Here is a 23,336-nt window from a genome sequence, read left to right on the forward strand (position 1 = left end):
GGTATCATGACTTGATGTTGTGGACTTCTGTGTGTGCCTGAGAGTGACATTTGAATTTCTGAATTCCTGAGCTTGGGCAGAGTGCCCCAAGCCTACCTCTCAGGGTCGTTGTTGTACTGTGAGGTGGACCATTTGGGTTGACGGGAGGAGAATCTAGTGGAGGGGAAAAGTAGAAGAATAGAGGAGATGTGAGAAAAAGAGGTGGAAAGGTGCTTCTGAGCATGGGCAGAGCACCTGGGTAGAAAAATAGATGTTTATCTCCATCTTCCCTCCCTTCCATGGGCTGCCCTACTAGTTGTGTGATGTGAATGTGATGTCCCTGAGTGTGTGTGTATGTGTTAGTGATTAAATATGCCTCTGAGCATGGGCAGAGCACCTGGTCAGTTGGCATCCCTGCCCTGTCTTCCAAGAATTTGGTTTTGTGGCTCTCTTTTCGTTCCCTTTTCCATTGCCATCCATACTGCAGAAATAATCCAGTTTGGCACTGCTTCTAACTGCAAGGCTCCCTGCGATGATGGGATTCTGGGCACAACAAACCACCAAGCCCAGAATTTCATGCATGGAGCCCTGGCTGCTGGTAAAAGCAGTGTCTCAACATGTCACAACAAACTACAATTCCCAGGATTCCCTGGTTTGAGAAGGGAATTGCCTCCACGCTTCCAGATCACAGCCCCAGAGAATGAGTCTACAGCATATCAGTGTTGCAAATTTAAGTCTACTTCTTCAGCTGCATTTGGATTTAATAATGATAATAATAATGGTGATGATGATGATAGAGAGATAGAACTTGTAGCACCTTTGAGACTCACTGAAAGAAAAGTTGGCAGCATGAGCTTTCCTAGACTTAAGCGTATTTCCTCAGATGGATGGGAATTGTAGTTCATTGTGGCACCAGAGCTCTTTCTCACAAAACTACAATTCCCAGGGTTCCCTAGCACTGAGCCAGGGCAGTTAAAGCAGTCTCAAACTGGATTATTTCTGCAGTGTGTCTTGGACCCAACTCAGGCTGCATCTTCACTCCAGAGACAACCCAGTTTCATACCGTTTTTACTGCCATGGCCCAGTGCTATGAAATCCTGGGAATTGTAGTTTGTTGTCACACCAGAGTTTGCTGAGAGAGAAGGTTAAATGTCTCACAAAACTAGAATTCCCAGGATTCCCTAGCACTGAGCCATGGCAATTAAAAGGGTTTCAAACTGGATTTATTTCTGCAGTGCGGTTGCAGCCGAACACATTTCTATTTGGCACAAAGCTTCCTGAACCCCCTTCATGTCAAAATAAACATCTTAAAAGGACTGAAAGATTCTTTGTTTGGTTCAATGGTGATTTTGAGAGTTGAAATTAGTTACAATTATTTTTATTCAATTATGTTTACATTTATTTGCAAAACATCCGCCATTTTAACATTATGGGAATTTTCCGGGAATTGTGACTGAATATTCCGTGTGATGTGGGAGGATTCAGCGTGTTTTGGACAAACATTTTCGGGAATTATCTTCGAGGCTTGTTGGCAACACTGTTTACAACAGCAATCAGGAAGGTAAATCATGAAGTGTGCTTCAGGCTCACATCTCTTGTTTTCAATCCTCAGTACTCTAAGCTATGGACAAATGTGGGTTCTGAGCAAGTGACAATTTGGGATGTCCCAATGGAACAATAATTTCATTTTGCACACAGTGTTTTTCAATGCAGGCAGGAAGGGGACAATTCATAAAACATTCATAAAAGCCAAGCTCTGGTGCTTTAAGATGTGGACACACCAGGACTTTACTCAACACTTGTGAAAAGCACCCACCTCATCAGTGCAATAAGAGCAGTCCTTGCTCACTCGGATACACTCAGTGCAACTTTTTGCACTGGAAGCCAGGCAGCGGTTAGCTAGGAAAGAAGAACAACATATTATAAATGCAGGAAGCCAGATTTATTTTGGAATGGCAACAGAAGGAGAGAAATGAGATATAAGGTAAGTGGGTGTGTCATGTGGGAATAGATCTATTAGGGCGAGGAACACAAGGCTTGCCAGTTGTAGTTAGAGTGCAAATCCCATCAGTCTTAGCCAGCATAACAATACTGATAAATGATGGGAGCTGCAGGCATTCAATGTGCAATAATGCCTATTTCCCATCTCTGTCAGAAAGTTTACTCCTATGCTCATTCCTGTTCCACTTGACACACTGTGTGTTTTCAATCCTGGCTGCACTGCAGAAAGCAATTTACTGTCTGATGTGGTAACTACAGAGGCAGATAACAAACTCAGAACAGATCTATCAGAGTGGTGGCAATGGACTTCACCCAATATAAAATGCTTCTTCTCAAAATTTCAGAGCAGGTAATATCAGTTGAAGGTCAACAACTGTAATATAAAGTACAGGAATCATTTTATCTACAGAGACCAGTTTGTTTTGTACATTGATACTAGCATCACCAGCCTGACCCTTTCCAGATCTGTGGAACCACAACTTCCATCATCCCCAACCAATATGCTTGCTAGGAATTATGGGCATTGGATCCCAGCACATCTAGAGGGCATCAGGTTGGAGAAGGCTTCTCTGTACTCTGTACAACTGGACTTTGCCCACTTCACTGCAGGATAAAATCAAGGTTTAAAATGTCAGAAATTAAAAGTTCAAGTAATCCTATGAGCACCACCTATGAAACACACTGTTTTGCTACTCTACATAAATTTGTCCATCTAGCAATGAGAAACAGGTGTGGTATCTTGCTATGTAGAATCACTGCTGAGAAAGGTAAGAACTCATTTTTCCCATCCGTCAGAAAGAAACCATGATAATTCCATCTTTCTTGCAGAGCACAAACCAGTGGCCAAAATGATTCAAAATAATGATACCAGTACATTTTTGTGCTGTATGGGTGTATGGCAGGGGTCAGACTCATGCAGCCCTTCAGAAGTTGTTGGATTGCAACTGCCAGCATTCCTCACCAATCCCTATGCTGGCTATAGCTTTTGAGGGCTGTTCAACAATATTGGGAGACCCACACAATTGCCATCCCTGTAAATGAGGGGAAAACTTACAAAATATATACTGAACTTACCTCTGTTGGCTTGAATGATGGTATAAAGCAATGATAACAGAAACAGCCTGGGTAGTGTCTTTTGGAGTAATTTGTCCATTCTTTTCTTCCTGAAATCCAATAGTCAACAGAGCAACTACCATCAGCATCACATTTCCAACTGATAATTCCTGAATCTGGCTAAAAGATGGTTTTAATGACTGTCAGGCAAATAATAAGTGAAGACTGACTCTTCGTGACATTATGGGTGATTTTAGATGGCAGGCCTCTGGCATTACCAACCAAAAAGACATTACAGGTAAGTCAGTTAACAAAGCAGATCTGTTTCTGGGCTTCTTTAACAGAAAAGTTGATACCAAAGGCAGAAAGAACACAAAGCACTGCAATTTCCCTGCCACAAACCCAAGTGACCAATGTTTTTCCTGAGAAAAACACCAAGGAGGTGTGGTTGAAATGCTATGAAATTCCATAGCAAGCTTGAAATCAACAACCAGAGATGCCTGCAGAACTATCTCTCATTTATAGTAAAAATAAATAAATAAATGGAAATTCTGTTGTCCCCACATCCCTGCAAAAATGTGGATTTCCTGTATAGATACACACACACACACACACACACACACACACACACACACACACAGTTGGCCCTCCTTATCCACGGATTTTTTATCCACAGATTCAAGCATCCACAACTATTCCAAAAAAGTATACATCCCAAACCTTTTCTTATCCACGGGGAATCCTGGAACCAAACCCCAGCAGATAACAAGGTCCCACTGTAATTTGTTTCATTACAGTGATACAAATATGAATCACAGGAAGAAGTTATTTGTAATTACAGTCGGCCCTTCTTATACACGGATTTTTTATACACGGATTCAAGCTTACACGGTCTGAAAATGTTCCCAAAAAGTATAAATTTACCTTGATGTTCCATTTTTTATTAGGGACACCATTTTGCTATGTCATTATATCCATCCATCCATCAACCTTTATTAGGCATCTCAATAGACAATATACAACAAACAATACAATACAAAATTAAACTAAAATAGTTACATAAATACTTTAAAAATTTAAAAATTTTATCATCCTTAAAATCATCTAACACTAAACTCTAACCATTATTTAATTTGTGCCAGATTTTTGTTGCCTCCATTAGAAAATTGGCCATCAATCGTGTAATCTGTACATTACAATCCTCCAATAAATGTACTAGAGTTATATCCGTTAAACAGTAGTTCAATTATATTTAATGGGACTTGAGCATACACGGATATTGTTATACACGGGCGATCTTGGAACCAAACCCCAGCGTATAACAAGGGTCCACTGTAGTTATTTTAAAGCGGTGTGAAAAGCTATGGAAAACACTGGAAATCCTGCTTCTCATACGTACAAGTGTCTCCCCATAGTCTTATGGAGAATCTTGCTTTCTTTTTAAAGTCAAAAATGGATCCCATGTCCCATACAAACTGGTGTGTGTGGGGAAACAGAACTACAAAATCACAACATGTCTTCACATGAATTGCAAAGGATCTTGTACTCATCCCTGGCTTCCAGGCAAGATGACTGAATCTGAGCATAGGCACTGTATAGAGGATGGCCAAGGCTGCTTCTGCAGTGGTGATGACCACAATTTAAACAGGAGGCTGGAATAACAAAAGATTCCTGGGGTCCGTCACAGAATCACAGGTTTGGAAGACACCGCAAGGGCCATATAGTACAACTGTTTGCTATACAATAATATACAATTAAAGCTCTCCTGAAAGACAGTTATCCAATCTATGCTTAAAGAGCTCCAAGTTAGTCTTCTCCACTATTGAACAGCTCTTACTTTCAAGAAGTTCTTTCTAATGTTTAGGTGAAATAACATTTCTTGTACGTTGACTCCATTCGTTCATGTTCATTGGAGCACCAGAAAAGAAGCTTGCTCTATTTTCTGCATTAGTGCTTCTCAGGCTGGGGAGGGGAAAGATCTGCATCTATTGTTTTCCTATCTGCCAGGAAAACCATATGTAACATATAAATAGTTGCACAAAACACAGATAACCCTTTCGAGTATTTTTTTTCTTTTCTGAGGTATTGACATATTTTAGCAGCCCTTTAATTATTTTAAATAGCATTTTAATTATTAATCATTCCATGGTTTTATGAGATTTCTGTGACTGCTGTTTTTAAGATCCTGTTTTTATTTTGTTTATAACATTCTTTATTTGAGTTTCATACATATAAAAGTTCAAAACATAAAAAAAATTCTTATAAAACAATCAAATCTATATCTGTCACATATAAACAATCAGCCGATCTATATCTAATGTGTAATATTAGCATAACCTAACATCCAATTTGGGTATTATCTATGTTTCAGATGCCTTTATGATTGCAGCACTTGTCCATTGGTTTTAAATCTAATTGCTGCTTTTCTGTTTTTGGTTGTAACTTTTTTTATTCTTTAGATTTTTGTAACCTGATATAAATTAATTACAGAAGGTGGTGACGATAACAACAACCACACAATAATACTATCAGCCCTCATTGTTATAAGAAATGTCACCTAGGAAATACCAGCGGATATTTTCTCTCTCTCTCTCTCTAATGCCTGTAAGAAGAGCCATATAATAAGCAGACTCATGCAAAGCTTTTCCTGGATTGTTCTACTGCTGGCTATAGTTAAGAAGAGTTTACACCAGGGGTAGGCAACCTTTTTGAGCCGGGGGCCGGGTTGCTGTCCCTCAGACAACTGGGGGGCCGAAGCTGGGGGGTGGAGCTTCCACCCTCCAGGGGCGGGGCCTCATGCTCCGCCCCCAGAGTGATAATAATAATAATAATAATAATAATAGTTCCAAGCATGGAAACTACTACAAAGCAATTCAAAAAAAAAGAAGAAAGCATGCACACTGTCTCAACCCAGAAAGGCACAAGATGCTGAGAGGGGATTTTGCACAGAGAACACCAAGGGCAAGTAAATAATAATAATAATAATAATAATAATAATAATAGTTACAAGCATGGAAACTACTAAAATGCAATTCAAAATAAAAGGCAGAAAGCATGCACTGTCTCAACCCAGAAAGACACAAGGTGCTGAGAGGGGATTTTGCACAAAGAACACCAAGGGCAAGTAAATAATAATAATAATAATAATAATAGTTACAAGCATGGAAACTACTAAAAAAACTACTAAAAAAAGCATGGAAACTACTGAGGAGGCCCTCATAGGCCGGGAAAGAGCCGAGGGGGACACCCGCGCGGGCGTCCTTGCTGGCTCCTTCCCAGCTTCTGAGGGGCCTGGGGCCGGTCCTGCCGCCTCCGCGGGCTGGGGGTTGCTGACCCCTGGTTTACACACTGTAATCCTTCCTCACGAAAACAAAAGCAAACATACACTTCAGCTTGTCAAAGAAAAGAGTAGACTGAACTCATATTTAACATTTGTGTGTGTGTGTGACCCAAGAATTTTATTCTACAAGGGAGATCACACAAAGCCTCTGTATACATGAAGATGCACAATGTAAGAAAAATACAATATTACAACTTGGTCCTGTTGATTAAAAGGCAGTACAGACTGACACTTTGTGCCGGCCTGACTGCAGAGTAGGGCTGAAGAAGGGCTGAGCATTTTCACACTCCAAGCCCTTCTTCTTCCATTGGGGCGCCATTTTGGCATGCGCCCGTTTACATGGGGTCCCTCCTGCGCAGTGCACAAACAATGCTGCACACAAGGGGCATCATAACGCCATGCCATGACGGTTATGGTGCCCTTCTAGGGAACACCTTTTCGGGGCTTCTTTTTGCTCTGTGCACAGGCCGCGCCGTGTGGCTGCTGCCCCTTCTTGCCAATCTATAGAGCCCCTAAATCAACTTAAATTCTGATTCCAGTGTGTATTTTAAAGAAAGCTCTGCTTAATTCTAGCTGTTCAGGTTTTGTAAAGCTTATTGCAGAATAGTTTTTGGAGCATGGAACATTGCTGATCAGGTCATGTTTAGCAAAGTTTATTTTGCACATCATCATAATTTGAAGGAAAACTGGTAGACTGCTTTTGCCTGGATTTAGCATTCTTGACTTTTTACAAATTTTAATTGCAGTAACTGCATTGGGACACTTCAGTAAGGACATGATATTGTAATCTGCACATACTGAAAGTAAACATGGAGGAGAAAATGCAGTTTGTACTTCTCATGGCAGTAGAAAAGGCTTACAGTATTTGAATGCATTCAGCACTATTAATGGTTTTGGTCTCCACTCCAAGTGCCTACTCCACAAAGAAATAAAATCTCAGGGCACATAATGTTGAGAGATTTCCATGATATAAATATCAAGATGGCCTGTAAATCTTGATTCAGAGTTTTTATCTTTTAGACTTCAGTAACTCATAGTCAAAATAAGTGGCTCCTTTTCCTGAAGTTAGGGCCTAGTAGAGTACTGTAATGAGAAAACGAGAGAGAAAAAACAAGGTAAGCCTCAAAACAAACCCCTCCTGTCAGCCATTTCCTATTGTATGAATAATTTCCAGAATGGCACCAGCCAACAAAGAATGTTGGGTGGGACTGCGGAAAACGCCTGCTTCCATCAGAACCTTTGGTTTGGCTTGGCTTGGCTTGTGTTCTTGCAGTGCTCTCTATTAAGGAAACTTCAGTCTTCACATCTAATGAAACTCAGTGGGGTTAAGCTGATTGTCAAATGCTGGAACCATTAAGACAAGAGACCTTTTTCCTGTCAATGCACACGTCCTGGCAATGTTTACTTGATAATTTATTTTAACATGTTTTTGAAAAACTTCCAAATCAGAAAACGTCTGCCCATATAAATTCTAAAATTCAAGTCTGTGTGATTACTTTTTTGTGGTGGTCATACTTGTGTTGTTATGGAGCATTTCTATTTTGTGTCTCTGTGGCATGGTTTGAAAATTTCACATAGTGCTAGCTGTTGTTATTCAAGTTGACTTATGGCAACCCTATCCTAGGGTTTTCTTGGCAAAATTTATTCAAAAGGGGGTTTCCCATTGCCTTCCTCTGATGCTGTGAGAGTATGGCTTACCCAAGGTCACCTAGTGGTCTTACATGGCTGAGTGGGGATTTGAACCCTGGTCTCCCAGAGTCCTAGTCCAACACTCAAATCAGTATACCACACTGGGTCAAAATTATGGTTCCAGTTTAATTGCCATGCTGCATGATCTTCCAGTGACAGTCTTTAAGTTATTTACTAACAGAACTGTTATTTCCATAGGCATCACTAGAGGGTGCTGGTCACACCTGGTGACCCCTTCAGAGGGGAATGTGCACCCGGTGGGATGCTACACCCAATGGACTGACACAACTATTGGGCAAGCAGCTGTGCCAAATCCCAAACAGATCCTCCGAGGCTGCAATGCCACGCCATTCAGCAGCAGGCACTGCGGTGTGTGTGTGTGCGTGTGTGTGTGTGTGTGTGTGTGTGTGCGCCTTCTGTTGAGAATCTGGGGAAACAGCCAGGGGGGGAAATGAGCAAGGCAGTGGAAGCAAAGGAGAATAGGGAAATTCATCCTTGACCGCCCTTTCTGGGACCCACAACAAATGACACAAACCTCAGTGATGCCATTGATTAGTTCATTAGTTCATTTCTCCTTTTTAAATTTTTTTTTATTGAGATACAACTCAGAAAGTTTTTCCCCTTTCTAATAAAAACAAACATCACTCGGAGCATCTATTTACACAACAAACATATACATAGTCATCCACTACTTCATTCATTTACTTCCTTTCCTGTAAAATGTGGGTTGCAGTAAATTTCCCAATTTTTCTGTCCATTTCTTCCTTGAAGTGTTTCAGTCTCATTCTGTTGCCGTTAACTGAAGTTTATATATCCTTTCATTTATATTTTACTAATAAATTAATTTCTTATTCATATTCTTTGAATCCCACAATTGATCACCCCATTTATGATGCAAATATATCACCACACTATTCCATTCTTGTTTGAATTTTTAAAAATTTCCATCACTCAACAATCTCAATAGTTTGTCCATCTCTGCCATATCGTATATCTTGTCTAGCATTTGGGCTTATTTCCAAGTAAATGTACTCTTAGCCCTGCTGAGTGAGGGCCAAATTAGATGTAACAGGATAAACATGTGGATTTTATTCTTACATTCTCCCAGTTCACCCATAAAGCAGTAAAATCAAACACAGAGCAATAAAGGTTAAGCACTTTCCCATTGATATCTATGGGGAAATGAAACTGGCCTCCATTGAAAAGGATGGGATTGAAAATTTATCTGTCTTTTTGGAGAGATGCAGAGTGTGAGGAACAAGAGATGGAAAGAACTATAATTATAATTTTTGCAGCTCAGCAAGACTGTTCTGTAATTAATATGGTAAGTCTAGAGCTGTGTAAGTATTGTATGAAAGGAAACTGTGGATTAGACAACCACAATGTTAATTAAGTTTCCAGTAGCTACTTTGAAAAGCTACTCGTTTCTTACAGCAATGACATGTTATTGATGGTGAAATTATTCACAACCAGAATATGTAGATATATAACTCTTCCATGTCTTTGCAATCTATTTTGTAGTTTGCGGAGTATTTTTGTTTCTGTTTCCTGCAGTGTGTGTGGGGGAACAGTCTAGAAATGAAGAAAAAACAAAGAAACACCCAATCAGCTCCATTTTCCAGATCTATACTAGCAATATTTCTAACCCATTTAAACTTGTAAGGATTTATTTTTCTCATCTCTGTGTGTGGGAGCACAAAAGCAGTGATGGTAAAAAGATTGTGTGTTCCTAGCACTCTTTGGTGATCTTGAAATATCTTCTCTGCCCTCATTTATTTCCTTGCCAACCAGTGGCAGGTGGGTTCACTCCCAATGCCTGGTTTCTATCCGTACCAACAAGGATTTACTGTACTTGATGCAGATGATTGCCCAACATGTACAGTAATTCAGGATACAACCCCAAGAAACCAGTAAATAGCCACTGCTTTGAGAATATGAGAATTTGATAAATATTAAGTTGAATTATCCCTCTCGGCCTGACACACATTTCTTGTGTGTTTACTCTCCACACCTTGCTTTTATTTATTTTAAAAATAGAGGATTGAACCTGAAATTGAGCACAGCAAGGCCATTACCACAAGTATTTTATAGAACATTGCTTGCTTCCTTTCGAGTCAGATATCACTTCTGCAAGGCACTGAATGGCTACCCTACTTCTGAAATGCCAAGAAATCCCCCCCTCCGAGTTCCCTAACTCATTTCTCACTTTTAAAATGATCTCTCCTCCACCCCACTGATTCTTTATTCACAGATTTAACCATGCATGGCTTGAAAATATTTAATACTGTACATACTAATGTATAAGTCTAGAAATTTGGGTTAAAATGGACTCAGAAACCCTGAGTTGACTTATCTACAGGTCAATGTAAGTACTCTGTGTGTGTGTGTGTGTGTGTGTGTGTGTGTGTGTGTGTGTGTGTGGTGAAAGGCAAGAGTTTATCCTGGAAGCACTGACCCTCCTCTACTCTTTCATCCATCCAGCCTTTAGTATGAGCACAAATAGTTATGCCTGCTGGAATTTTGTAAGTTCTTTGGCATTGTTTTCCTTTGCTTCATCCTTTGGATCCTTTATTACATGCTGTAAGTTTTACCCTCGATTTATCCACAGGTCATATCAAAATCCATAATATTGGCCCCAAAACTTGCCCTCGACTTATATATGAAGTTGACTTATAGTCAAGTATATACGGTATATATACATTCCAAAAAGCATTGATTTTGCTGTTTTCTATAGGAAAAATAATTTTACTATGCCACTATATTTAATGGGACTTGAGCAGCACAGATTTTGGTATCCACAGAGGAGTGTGTGTCCTGGAACCAACCCCCCGCAGATACCAAGGCCCCACTGTATATGAGTGTTCACGCAGAGTTCTAATTTTTTGCTTGTTTGTTTTAAAGGCCCATCAGATGCAAGAGGCAAGAAAGAGGAAAAGTTGATAACTATAGTCCAAAACACACTGCAGGAAAAATCCAGTTTGAGACCATGTTAACTGCCCTGGCTCAGTGCTAGGGAATTTGGGGAACGGTAGTTTTGTGAGACACTGAGCCTACTGTGCAGAGAGCTCTAGTGCCATAATAAACTACCATTCCCAGGATTTTGTGTTTTGAAATCAGACAACATTTGATTGGCTAGTGATCATGCCTGTCATTTCAGTTATGAACAGTGGTGTGATGGAAACTGTTGATGCACAAGCCCTTATCATGACTGTCCCTACATGAGAGAGACTTCAAAAATGCAAGTGGCTGTGTTGGTCTATATATTCTATTTTAAAAATCCAGTTTCAAATAGTTTTCATCACTATCAGGAGCAGGGCTTTTGTAATGTTAATAGGTCTTTGTTGCCCACTCAAGACCAAGGCAACTCCCCCCACCTTCCCGTACACATTTTGTAGTAACAGGGATAGCTTATAAATAAACTGTTGCTGCCAATGTCCATTTCCTTTCCTATTGCCATGGGGATTGCAGGCTAACTGCAGAGCAAACGAAGGAAACCAAGGGGTGTGTGAATGAGTGTGTGTCTCTCTCTGTGTGGCAGGCTATGACATCATCCCAAAGTCTCTGGACTTTGATCCTGTGAGCCCTGGCTTTGCTACTCTACTGTGTTTGAAGCCTGCAGGAATCCAGGTTCACCCTAAAAAGAAGTGGCTGTATACAGCACTTGGGCATAAAACTATCCCTCGGGTCTCACACAAAGGGCCTTGTGATGCAAGCATGTTACAGCCCAGGCTACAGGAGCAAAGGAATAAACAAGAGCAGGACTGAGAGGAGGTGGGAAGAGGCAAGATCAGGGTCAAGCTCAAAGCAAAGAGCCACAAAGGAAACTGTGATAAAAATTTCAGAGCTTGGAAACCTAGGATTGCATGTGTGCTGCAGATATAATTTTATTATTATTATTATTAACCTTTATTTATGAAGCGCTGTAAATTTACACAGCGCTGTACATGCAATCCTTTAGTTAGACGGTTCCCTGCCCTCAGGCTTACAATCTAAAAAGACATAACACAGAAGGAGAAGGGAGTGGTGACGGGAAAGGGTAAGAGGTCCAGCAGTTCCTCTCAACCTCTGAGGCCTGGACCAAGGCAGATGGACTGAAGGGAGGGCATGGCTTCAAAATGGAAGGTTAATCATTATCCAGGGAAAATACATACTCACAAGTAGGATAATGCATATACAGTACATAGCAATACAGGAAATGGATCGATAAACAGCCAACAACAGAACATCAGATAGTAAGCGACAATTATGCGATGCCTGGGAAGGCTTCTCTGAATAGGATGGTTTTCAACTCCGTTTTGAAGCTGGTTAATGAAGTGATGGCTCTTGCTTGTGGAGGAAGAAGGTTCCAGGAGTGAGGGGCGGCAAGTGAAAAGGGGCGAATCCTAGTTGGGGCAGAGGAAATCCTGGGCTGAGACAGGAACCCTTGACTACCAGAACGGAGGGCCCTGGTGGGAAGGTGAGGAGAAAGAAGGTCTGATAAGTAAGGAGGGGCCAGTCCATGGAGGGCTTTAAACGTCGACAGCAGGAGCTTATACTGAATGCGGAAAGGGAGGGGGAGCCAGTGAAGGGATGCCAACACAGGAGAGATGTGGTCAGAGCGGTGGGTGGAAGTGATAATGCGTGCAGCTGAATGCTGGACAGAGATTAAAGGACGGAGGTGAGAAAAAGGAAGCCCAGCCAGGAGGACATTACAGTAATCAAGTCGTGAGATCACTAGGGCATGGACCAGGATCTTGGCAGTAGAGGCGGAGAGATATGGTCGGATTTTGGCAATATTGTACAAAAAGAATCTACAAGCCTTGGCTGTGGTCTGGATCTGAGGGATACACGACAGAGAAGAGTCAAAGATAAAGCCAAGACTGCGGGCTTGCTGGACTGGTTGAATGGAAATGTCCACAGAGACAGAAAAGGAGTGTTGAAGGTTGGGCTTAGGAGGAAAGACAAGAAGCTCCGTCTTGGACATGTTGAGCTTCAAACGCCGATGGCGCATCCACTGTGAGACAGCTGTAAGGCAAGATGAGACTTGCTGTTCAAGCCTTGGAGAAAGGTCAGGGGCAGAAAGATACAGCTGGGTGTCATCGGCATACAGATGGTAGGAAAAACCAAAAGAGCTGATGAGTTTTCCTAAGGACAGTGTGTAGAGAGAAAACAGAAGGGGACCCAGAACAGAGCCCTGGGGAACTCCAACAGATAAGGGAACAGGAGAAGAAGTCAGACCCCCTGCAACCACTGCAAAAGATCTGCCAGACAAGTAAGATCTAAACCAGTCGAGAGCAGAGTCTGAGAACCCAAGGTCAGAGAGTATGTCAATTAGGAGACAGTGATCAACAGTGTCAAAGGCTGCAGACAAATCGAGAAGAATGAGAACAGAGTAAAGGCCATTAGCCTTGGCCTGTAAAAGGTCATTCGAGATCTTAGTGAGAGCTGTCTCTGTAGAATGCCTTGGGCGGAAACCAGACTGAAAGGGATCGAGAATGGAGTTGGCTTCAAGAAACTCAAGACAGCGCGAATAGACAACCCGTTCCAAAACCTTAGAAAGAAAGGGGAGAAGAGAAATCGGACGATAGCTAGACAGAGAGGAGAGGTCAAGAGAAGGTTTTTTCAGAATTGGGGAAATGAGAGCATGTTTAAAGTCCGAAGGGAAGGAGCCTGTAGAGAGAGAGAGATTGAAGATATGGAGAAGCGAGGGGAGAAAGGAGGGAGCTATAGAGATTAGAAGACGAGTAGGAATAGGATCAAGAGGACAGGTAGCAGGTTTGGAAGAATTCAGAAGTGTAGAGAGTTCATCCAAAGAGGCAGGAGGAAAGACAGACAATTTGTTAGGCGAAGGCGATAGAAGATTAAGAGCAGAAGAAGAATCAGGAGGGACTATCTCAGAGCGAATAGTGGTAATCTTAGAGATGAAATAGTTAGCAAAGTCATTGGGAGAGAATGATGAAGAGACAGGAGGAGAGGGAGGTTTAAGTAAAGTGTTGAAGGTGGAGAACAAACGCTGTGGGCGCCTCTCATTGGCAGAGATCAATGATTTGTAATAATTCTGTTTTGCCATAGAGAGGGCGCGTGAGAAGGAAGAAAGAACAAATTTGAAGTGGATAAAATCAGCCCACTCTTTGGACTTTCTCCAAAGACGTTCGGCCGCTCTAGAGCAGGACTGGAGAAACTTAATGTTGGGGGTAAGCCAGGGCTGAGGTCTAGTCTTAGAGGAAGAAGTGCGGACAGAGACAGGGGCAAAATGGTCGAGAGTTGAGGAAAGAGTGGAGTTAAATAAAGACATAGCTGAATCAGCAGAATCCCCGAGATTTAGGGAAGAGAGAGATGAATCCAGGGTCAGACCAAGATGGTTAGAGTCAACAGATTGAAGATCACGAAAAAGACATTGAATAGTATGGCGAGGAGGAGGAGTATAAGTGAGAGCAAAGGAGATTAAATGATGGTCAGATAGTGGAAAGTCAAGTGCCAGGTAGTCAGAAATGGCGCAGTTTGCAGCAAGAACTAGGTCAAGACAGTGACCAAGAGAATGAGTTGAAGAGTTGGAGTGTGGTTGGAGGCCAAAAGAAGCTAGCAGAGAGTTAAAGCGAGATGTTGTAGGGTTACTGGAATTGTCAATGTGGATATTAAAGTCACCTAGGATCAAAGTGGGGACTGAATCTGAAAGGAAGAATGTCAGCCATGATTCAAAGTCTGAGAGGAACTGGGTGGCAGAACCAGGAGGGCGATAGATGACTGCAACCCGGAGCTGTAGAGGAGAAAAGAGTCTAATAGGATGAAACTCAAAGGAAGAGAAACGATAGCTGGGGGGAAAAGATAGAACTTGAAACTGGCAGGAGTTAGATAGCAAGATACCAACCCCTCCTCCTCGAAGCTCAGGACGGCTTGTGTGCGTGAAGGAGAGACCACCAAAAGAAAGGGCAGCGGAGGTTGCAGTATCATGGGCTGGGAGCCAGGTTTCGGTGAGAGCGAGGAGGTTAAAGGATTTAGAGAGAAAAAGGTCATGAATTGCTGTTGCTTTAGGGGCAGCAGAGCGGCAGTTCCAGAGGGAACAGAGGAAGGGAAGCAGGGAGACAGGGAGAGGCCGGATGGGGATCAGGTTAGGAGAAATGTGGCGAGCCATGGGAAGGATGGGGTTCACAGAGAAAAGAAAGAGGTGAAGCTAGCTTTACAATTAAAGGTCAACAACAACAACAATAACAATAATGACAAAAACAATAATAATATAGCCAGCACAGGCCTTCTGGGTAGGAGTCTGATGCAAGCAGGAAGTTCTTCCAGGGAGCACAGGCTATACAGTTTGACAACGCTTTAGTTGCCATAGCTCCATCCTATGGAATCCTGGGATTTGTAGTTTGCTGTGGCATCAGAGCTCTCTGACAGAGAAGGCTAAATATCTCACAAAACATTATTTTTGCTGTGCATTTGCAGCCTAAGGGACTATACAGACTGCCCCTAAGAGGTTGCAGGATGCTGCCCGTTTCCTGGCTAGATTGGGGTCACTGCAACCTCATGCTGCAGCCCTAATCTGGCCTTTGCGGATGTTGCCACGGTTGTGCAGCTGTATGGCACCCCTTTGGAGCTGCATCATGATGCCACGCGCTGTCTGGAGCGGTATGCAACATCATGGGCCTGGCACCCTGGGGGAAGATTCATAATGTGCGTCGTCAGGATGCTGCACCTTGACTCTGCCCACAGGCTGGCTTTTCGGGCTGGTCTGTAGAGCCTCAGTTACTCTGATTTTCCTTCCTGTTCAAGGGCCCTTGTATGTTGCACAGTTACAGCAATATGGTGCCACTTTAACTGCCCTGGAAACATCCTATGGTATCCTGAGTTTTATAGATTGTGCAGAAGTAGTAGATGAGCTCTTTGGCAGGCTTATTCTGGTCTTTGACCATACCATTTTATATTATATTGAGTTCTCTGGCTGGGAATTCTAAAAGCATGTGTTTAAATTGCCGGTCCCAGGTTTGCATAGTGTTGGAATGGTACCTAAAATGGTATCGTAGTGCTATAACTATGTAATGTGAAAGGACTCTGTACAGTACAGCGCTGTGAATAATTACAGCGCTCTAAAAATAAAGTTTAATAATAATAATAATAATAATAATAATAATGACTCCTGGAGAAGATTCAAATGCCCAGCCTAGATAGGTAGAGTTTAGGGCTTGAGTGTATTTTGGTGAAAAGATGCTTTGTAGATCTTGAAATGTGTACCTTTCAAGTAATGTACCTTGTTATCTGAAACTAGCTGCTGGATAACAACTGTGCACTGATACCATTTTTCAAAGTAACACAGTGAGCAAAGCCAAACTTACTTTATTATTGCAATGAATAATTATTTACCTACTTTTACTGTTAAAAGCTACTTTTAACAGGTATTTTAAGGAATTTTTCAAGTTTGATGCCATTGCCTTGTCAATATTAATGTTATTCTCTCTCTCTCTAAAAAAAAAAGTAAAGTAACTGAAAAGTAACAGACTGAGCAACAAGCAATGTGACAAACTACTGTTCTGAAATTGTAATAAATAATAGCAATGGCAGTGGGTTGTTCTCCATACAATTTAAAGAGTAATGAGAATGAAAAATTTGTTAAAAATAAGCTTTCAAAGCTCAATGTAGTTCCCAGAAATTCTTAAGATGAGGATTTTGGAAACATTTTGTTTGACAGATAGTGAGCTCTTCTAGATTTGTGTAAATGAGATCTGGTGAAATAGCAACTTTGCTTTTGCTGGATCTCTCTGATGGTTGTTCTCTTCTTGTCTACTTTTTACATTCTTTTTGAGTGCTATGTGCAGTTATTTTTTGAATCTGTGCTAGGGTTCTTCCACAGGTTTTAAAAAAACTGATGTGATCCTTTAGTCTGATGGGCATGTTTTTCCTTTCTGAATTTAAAAAAAACAGAGCGTTATAGTGCAAAAGTGTTATTTCACTTGATGCAGTATAGCACTATAGTTCTAAAAACCAAAACCTAATAAAAAGGAGAATAAGGGATGTCTTCTTGTTTTGCTATAGCTTGGAATAAAAATGGAAGAGTGGAACTAATGTATGGTAGCTGGTTCTAGGAATTGTCAGACAATAGAAACATTACAGAGGTACCATGACCTCTGGATACATCTGGAGGCCCATGTCTGGTTTCTTTAAAACAAGTTATTATTCTGCTTTTTAAAAGCTAGCAGCATTAGAGGAAGTTTGTACAAGATGTCCTAGACACACATTTCCTAGGGGAATTTGTTTAAGTCAGGAATGGGCAAAGTGGAGCCTATGGACCACATGTGGCTCATCCATGGCAGTTTTTGTTCTCTCCCCCAGTCTCCCTCCCTCCCTTTCTTCTTTTTTAAAATAAATAAAATAAAATGAGAAGTGGAAAGAAAGAAAGAAAGAAAGAAAGAAAGAAAGAAAGAAAGAAAGAAAGAAAGGAAGGAAGGAAAAGGGGGGAAAAGGTGCTCCCCTGGGCCTAAAATGGGCCAAGAAGTAAAAAAAATTACAAAAATTACAAAAATGACCCTATACCTCCTAGAAGGAAATATTTTTGTTTTTGTGTGTGGGGAGGTACAGTGCAGATCTCCAGATTTCCTAGGAAGTTAACATGGCTCGCTCACCCCCTACAGTTAGTTGCTGATCTATGGTTTAAGCCTTAAGAGTGTGTTCTCACCTCTGTTTACACCAGAACAGAAAACCAGTGCAATCTGCATGCCTTGTGTTACCTTGGAAGCCTTTCTCTGCTGCTGGAAGAGAAAGACCAAGTACTGGAGTTTGGGGTTGGCATGGGGATGATGGAGGAGGGCAACCAAGATAGGGCACGGAGAAGGAAGCTGAATAAGTGGAAGATATTTTTCTCTTGTGGGATGCAAAACTTACATGCGCATAAACACACCAGCCATTTCCCAATCTCATGAATTTATTGGAGATTTTTCATAGGAAACGAAGGAAATAACTGCTGAAAGAGAGAATGAACTTTCTTTTGTTGTTTCTATTGATTGGACATGTGCCAAATTGCACAATGTTTATGTGTATAAGTGGCTTCAGGGGAAGTGATCAGAATCACTGAATAAATAGTAGTGCTGCCAAACAGCAGAACTGTTGCAAGTTTGAGTCTGTGGTGTAACAATCTCCCAGTCTTAACTGTAAATGTTCAGGACAATGGCTCTCTGTAAAGTTACCTTGAGAGATAATATTTATATCCTTTCAATGACATTCACCTCGTGTTGTTCCAGTTGCTGTCAACTGTTAATCACAATGGTGGTTCAAATGTCACTCTCCTAGTCTATTCTGACAGTCTAAAAACCAGTCCATAATGTGGCATGGGAGAACACTGCTTTGCTTGGAACTAGGGCAATTGCAATTAGGTTGTTCAGTTCATGGTCACATTTGATGGTGTATTTAGCACATACTTAAGAGAAGCATCCCTTCAAGTGGTGAGAGACATCTGTTTGTCATAGCACATACTTTTCTTCACATATACACCTTGCATTTAGTGGCTTTGCTTTGTGTGTGGTCATTGGAAGGTAAAGACAGGCCTATCTTGCTGGGGCACATATATCTGTGAAAATCTCATTATAGAAGAGAAATTAGTCAAGCGGAGGATGTTATGCTTCGTATCTTGCTTGACACCGATATGTGTATTCTCTAGTCTCTCTCTATAGATTTACATCAGGGTCAGGGAACATGTGGATCTTCAGAGGTTGTTCAAGTTAATTTCTATCAGCCCTATCAAATATAGCAGATTGTGCGGCGTGATGGCAATAGTAGATTATTAACACTGGAAGGATAGAAGATTCCCCATCTGAACATCACACCTATACTTGCACTCATCTACAGTTCTACTTATGCAACACCATTGTGCATGGTGCTCATCTGATATCAGTGCACAAGCAGTTTTGTACAAATCTGGACAGAACTGGTTACATGCTTATTTTTCTCAGAGACCGGAACGCAGTATCAAATTATTATCAGACTACACAGCAAACTATCAAAATCCCTGTTTATGCTTTCTGAACACATGAATGGCATTTCCATTGTGTGTATACAGCTTGCCTGTTAAAACTGCACAGCAATTTCCTGCACAGATTGTTTTGACACATTAGAAAAAAAGCTGAAATGCAAAAAGTGGTCAGAAGGCGGGCCATTTTGATGGGAAAATCACATGAAGAATCATGTAGGCTGATGTCAGTGCTCCACAATAACTGGATGTATGTGAATAAATGTCTATTTGACACTGGTCTGTTTATCTGCATTATAAGACACTTTAATATAGACCAATGTATAACCTTATTATGAACATAGACCAGCCTTTACAGCTAGAAAAGTAAATGTACAAAATGAAACAGGTACAAATTCAAGTCCAACAGCATTCCAGCATAGGCACATGGAATGGTAGAAACAAGTGTCTTCCATAAAAACCTGATGGAGCCTGCTGATAAATTAAGTAATTAATGATTAATTAATTAACTGATTACATTAATTACTGATTAAATTAATTGATTAATCAGCTGGTTTAACCAGCTGTTTCATAATAGAAGAACCTAGAATGCAACATTTTGATACTTTAATAGTAATTTCATTAACAGAATTTGAAAAAAGGGCACAATACAAATTATTAGAGCTGTTCAGAAAAGCTGCTAAAATTGGGTAATATGTAAAATGCACATGTCCTTGCACCTGAGGATTTGGACACAAAATACATTCAACTGTATACTCCCCCTCCCCAATTCTTGTGTCTTTCTGTTTTTGATTGACATTTACTGTATTATCAGCAGTGAAGGATGCTAGCAGTTGCAAATTTCCATAATTTAGGCTGTAGTCCTGTGTACACTAACCAGGCAGCAAGTACCACTTAATCCAGCATCTTCATAGTACCATCTACTCTACAGATCTTCATAGATTTTTGCTGTTTTATTAATGCTGGATTAAGTGGTACTTGTTGCCAGGTTAGTGTACATAGGACTATAGCCTACATTATGGAAATTTGCAACCAATAGCATACTTCACTGCTGATAATGCAATTAAATGTCAATCAAAAACAGAAAGACACAAGAACTGGGGAGGGGGAGTATACAATTGAATGCATTTTGTGTCCAAATCCTCCCAGCAGCAGTCCACTGAGTCCCATTTGTTTGAGTGGTAGTGATGCAGTGAACTGCTGGATTTCCCACAAAACCCACCTCAGCTGCTATAAGAATGACCTGAGTTATTCCACAGTCAGACAATACACTTTAAAGTCCAAATCAAATATAAGCCTCTGAACACAAAAGGAGAAAGACAAGAAGAATTTAATAAGGAAGTGAGTTGCAACTCAGGAATGTTCTGACTTTTGCTTTTGTTGTGTTCTTCCTTTGGCTGTGTGATTGTTCCAGATGAAATTTAGGAAGAAAGCTCCTAAAATTGTTTCTGAAAGTGCATAGCATAGGGAAACCCACTGGGTGACCTTGGACAAGTCACACACTCTCAGCCCCAGAAAACCCTGTGATAGGTTCACCTTAGAGTTGTCATAAGTCAGAAATGGCTTGTAGGCACACAGCAACAAGCACAGGTACACTGCTAGGAAGATAAAATGATTACAACAGGCTTTTTGTTCATATCCAGCATTTATTTTGATCCTTCTACAAGGGGCCCTTGGTATCTGCTGGGGTTTGGTTCCAAGACACATACCCCCCATAGATACCAAAATCCGTGGATGCTCAAGTCCCATTAAATACAATGGAATAGTAAAATGGTGTCCCTTATATAAAATGACACAATCAAGGTTTGCTTTATAGAATTTATATTTTGGGGAGCGATATGGAAGGCTGATTGTAATTGGATGTGCAGCTTTAGAACCTTGACCTTCCCCAGTGTAGACAGAATGATGACAAAGTGTGAACTTTAAAAAAAACTTAATCTGAGGAGTTAATGGCTGCAAGAGGCACTTAATAATTCTGATGTGACCCTTTTCAGTTTCTCCCTCTGTAGAAAATGGAAAGAATTTTCATAAATCATTAAGCTGATCCTAATTAAGAGTCCCATTTTTTATCACAATGACGTCAGTATTGCTGTGCATGCATGAGAAATTCCAGGTGAGAAAAGAGAGTGAAGCCAACTCTTCGATAGATTATGGGCATAGTATTATTTTATATCTTGTTTCATACTCTGTAAAGAACTGTAGAGCTTGATGTCCATCTGTCAGTGGGGATGCTTTGATTGAGAGTTCCTGCATGGCAAGGACTTGGACTGGATGGCCCTTGTGGTCTCTTCAACTCTACAACTGTTATTGGCTCAGGACAAGCAAATATTTCATTTTAATGTGAAATGCTCCAGCCCAATGCACATCCAAGAATAGGTGTGTTGATAAGTCTTCTATAGGCATATTTAGGGCCAGACTACCATGGTAATTTTCAACTTATGGAATAGTTTTACACCTGCATGGTCATGTGTGTCTGAATCACTAATGTGAGAAGCACACCAAAGCACATGCAACTGGATGCATCAGACCTTGCTCAGAGCTAGGTATGTTCAGTTTGGAAAAGCGAAGATGGAAAGGTAATCTGATAGCCATATTTAAATACATAAAGAAGTATCATGTAACAGAGTGATGGCAAACCTTTTAGAGACCGAGTGCCCAAACTGCAACCCAAAACCCACTTATTTATTGCAAAGTGCCACGTCCCTCTGGCTTTCTAGTGACAAAATCTAGTGAACTCTGTGTTGGGATGATGGCATGTGTGTCCACAGAGAGGGCTCTGCATGCCATCTCTGGCACGCGTGCCATAGGTTCGCCACCACTGATGTAGCAGATAGAACAAGAGTGTTTTTTGCTTCTCCAGAGTCTAGAACACTAACAATGGATTCACATTCCAAGAAAAGAGATTCCACCCAAATATTAGGAAGACTCTCTTGACTGTAAGAGCTGTTTGACACTGGAACAGACTGCTTTAGAGAGGGATGGACTCTCCATCTTTGGAGGTCTTTAAACAGAAGTTGGAAGGCCATAATTTGGGAATGCTGTAATTGTGTATTCCTGCATGGCTGGAGGTTGGACTAGAACTAGATGGTCTTTGCAGTCTTGTCCAACTTTTACAATTCTGTGGTTCCATGAGAACAGAAATTGATTCTTTTAGGATTTAAAAGAGGTTTTCTTCTTCCTCTGTTCTAAAATGTAAATAAATAATATTAAAATAAAGTTTCTCTTACTTGAAGTTGGAGTCCTTAAACATTAGCCTTGAAGTGTGATGTTAGTTGTAGGTGAAGTAAACCCACTGAATCAGTGGAACTTACATAAATATTGATTTACCAGGTTCCCACTGATTTAATGCAGATTATTAACCATTGGACTTAAGTCTTTATTTTCATTTTCATTCTTTTAAGGAAACTAAACAAGTTTGAAAGTTTCAACTTGGACCACATTGGACCAAACATCAAAGGAAAGATCAAAGAGCCTAGATTCATGCCAGTTGTTTAGCTCCTTCCCTAACTTTCACTCTTCCAGGGGAACAGGGTGAGGCCAGGTGTAAAACAGAGTTCAAAGTGCAGTTTCTTTCCTGTTTGCATTTCTTCTGTAATTTTTTTTAATTATTATTATTATTCACTAAATAGGAGGCTGTGGGCATGCATAATAGCAAAGCACACACATTCCATACCCAACATTTCCAGGTCTGGGAAAGACTCCCAATGGAAATCCTAGAGAGTCAACTAAAACTTTGTTACCTTCAAGTCATTTCTGACACATGGTGACCCTAAGGTGAACCTCTATTATGAGGCTTTCTTGGCAGGTTTCTTCAGAGGGGATTTGCCATTGCCATCCTCTGAGGCTGAGAGAGAGTGTGACTTCCCAAGTTCACCCACTGGGTTTCCATGACTGAACTGGAACCTGGTCTCCCAGTATCCTAGTTCATTGCTCAAATCACCATGGCATATTGGCCTAAAACTAGGGAAGGAGAAAGTCTGGTCCATATGCCACATCTTAAGTACTTACTTGGTGGTCATTTGTGCCACACAAAGCTCACAAATTTTGTTTTTATTTATTTTGTTCGCTGATTTTTCAGCCAAAATCTGGCCCCCAACACCCAAGCTGCCATGAAAACATGACATTGAGTCCTCATACTCCTCCACTGTTCTCCCAAACTAAAGGTGTGCTTATGGGAGAGGAACAAAATGAGGTGGTTACCCCCTCATATATGTATTTGGCTCCTCACCATGAAATTTTCATCCAGCCCCTAAATTTTTAGTATTGTAGAGAGTGAGCCTGAAGATTGCTTACACCTAGAACTCTTCTATTTACTTTGCTCGCATTCCTTTGGTTCCTTTGCCT

General features: G+C 41.0%; 1 protein-coding gene across 1 annotated transcript in view; it reads right to left on the reverse strand.

Annotated features, from left to right (window-relative positions):
* ITGB4 (integrin subunit beta 4) overlaps nucleotides 1–23,336 on the reverse strand; it is an 86,626-nt gene that overhangs the window by 51,503 nt on the left and 11,787 nt on the right. The window contains exons 2-3 of the mRNA XM_042453704.1: nucleotides 3,055–3,143; nucleotides 1,796–1,878 (exon numbers count right to left, since the gene is read on the reverse strand). Coding sequence (XP_042309638.1) covers nucleotides 1,796–1,878; nucleotides 3,055–3,143 — 172 coding nt within the window. The remainder of the gene's footprint in view (nucleotides 1–1,795; nucleotides 1,879–3,054; nucleotides 3,144–23,336) is intronic.

Source organism: Sceloporus undulatus, chromosome 2 (assembly GCF_019175285.1).
Source record: "Sceloporus undulatus isolate JIND9_A2432 ecotype Alabama chromosome 2, SceUnd_v1.1, whole genome shotgun sequence".
In the NCBI taxonomy this organism is placed as follows: domain Eukaryota; kingdom Metazoa; phylum Chordata; class Lepidosauria; order Squamata; family Phrynosomatidae; genus Sceloporus; species Sceloporus undulatus.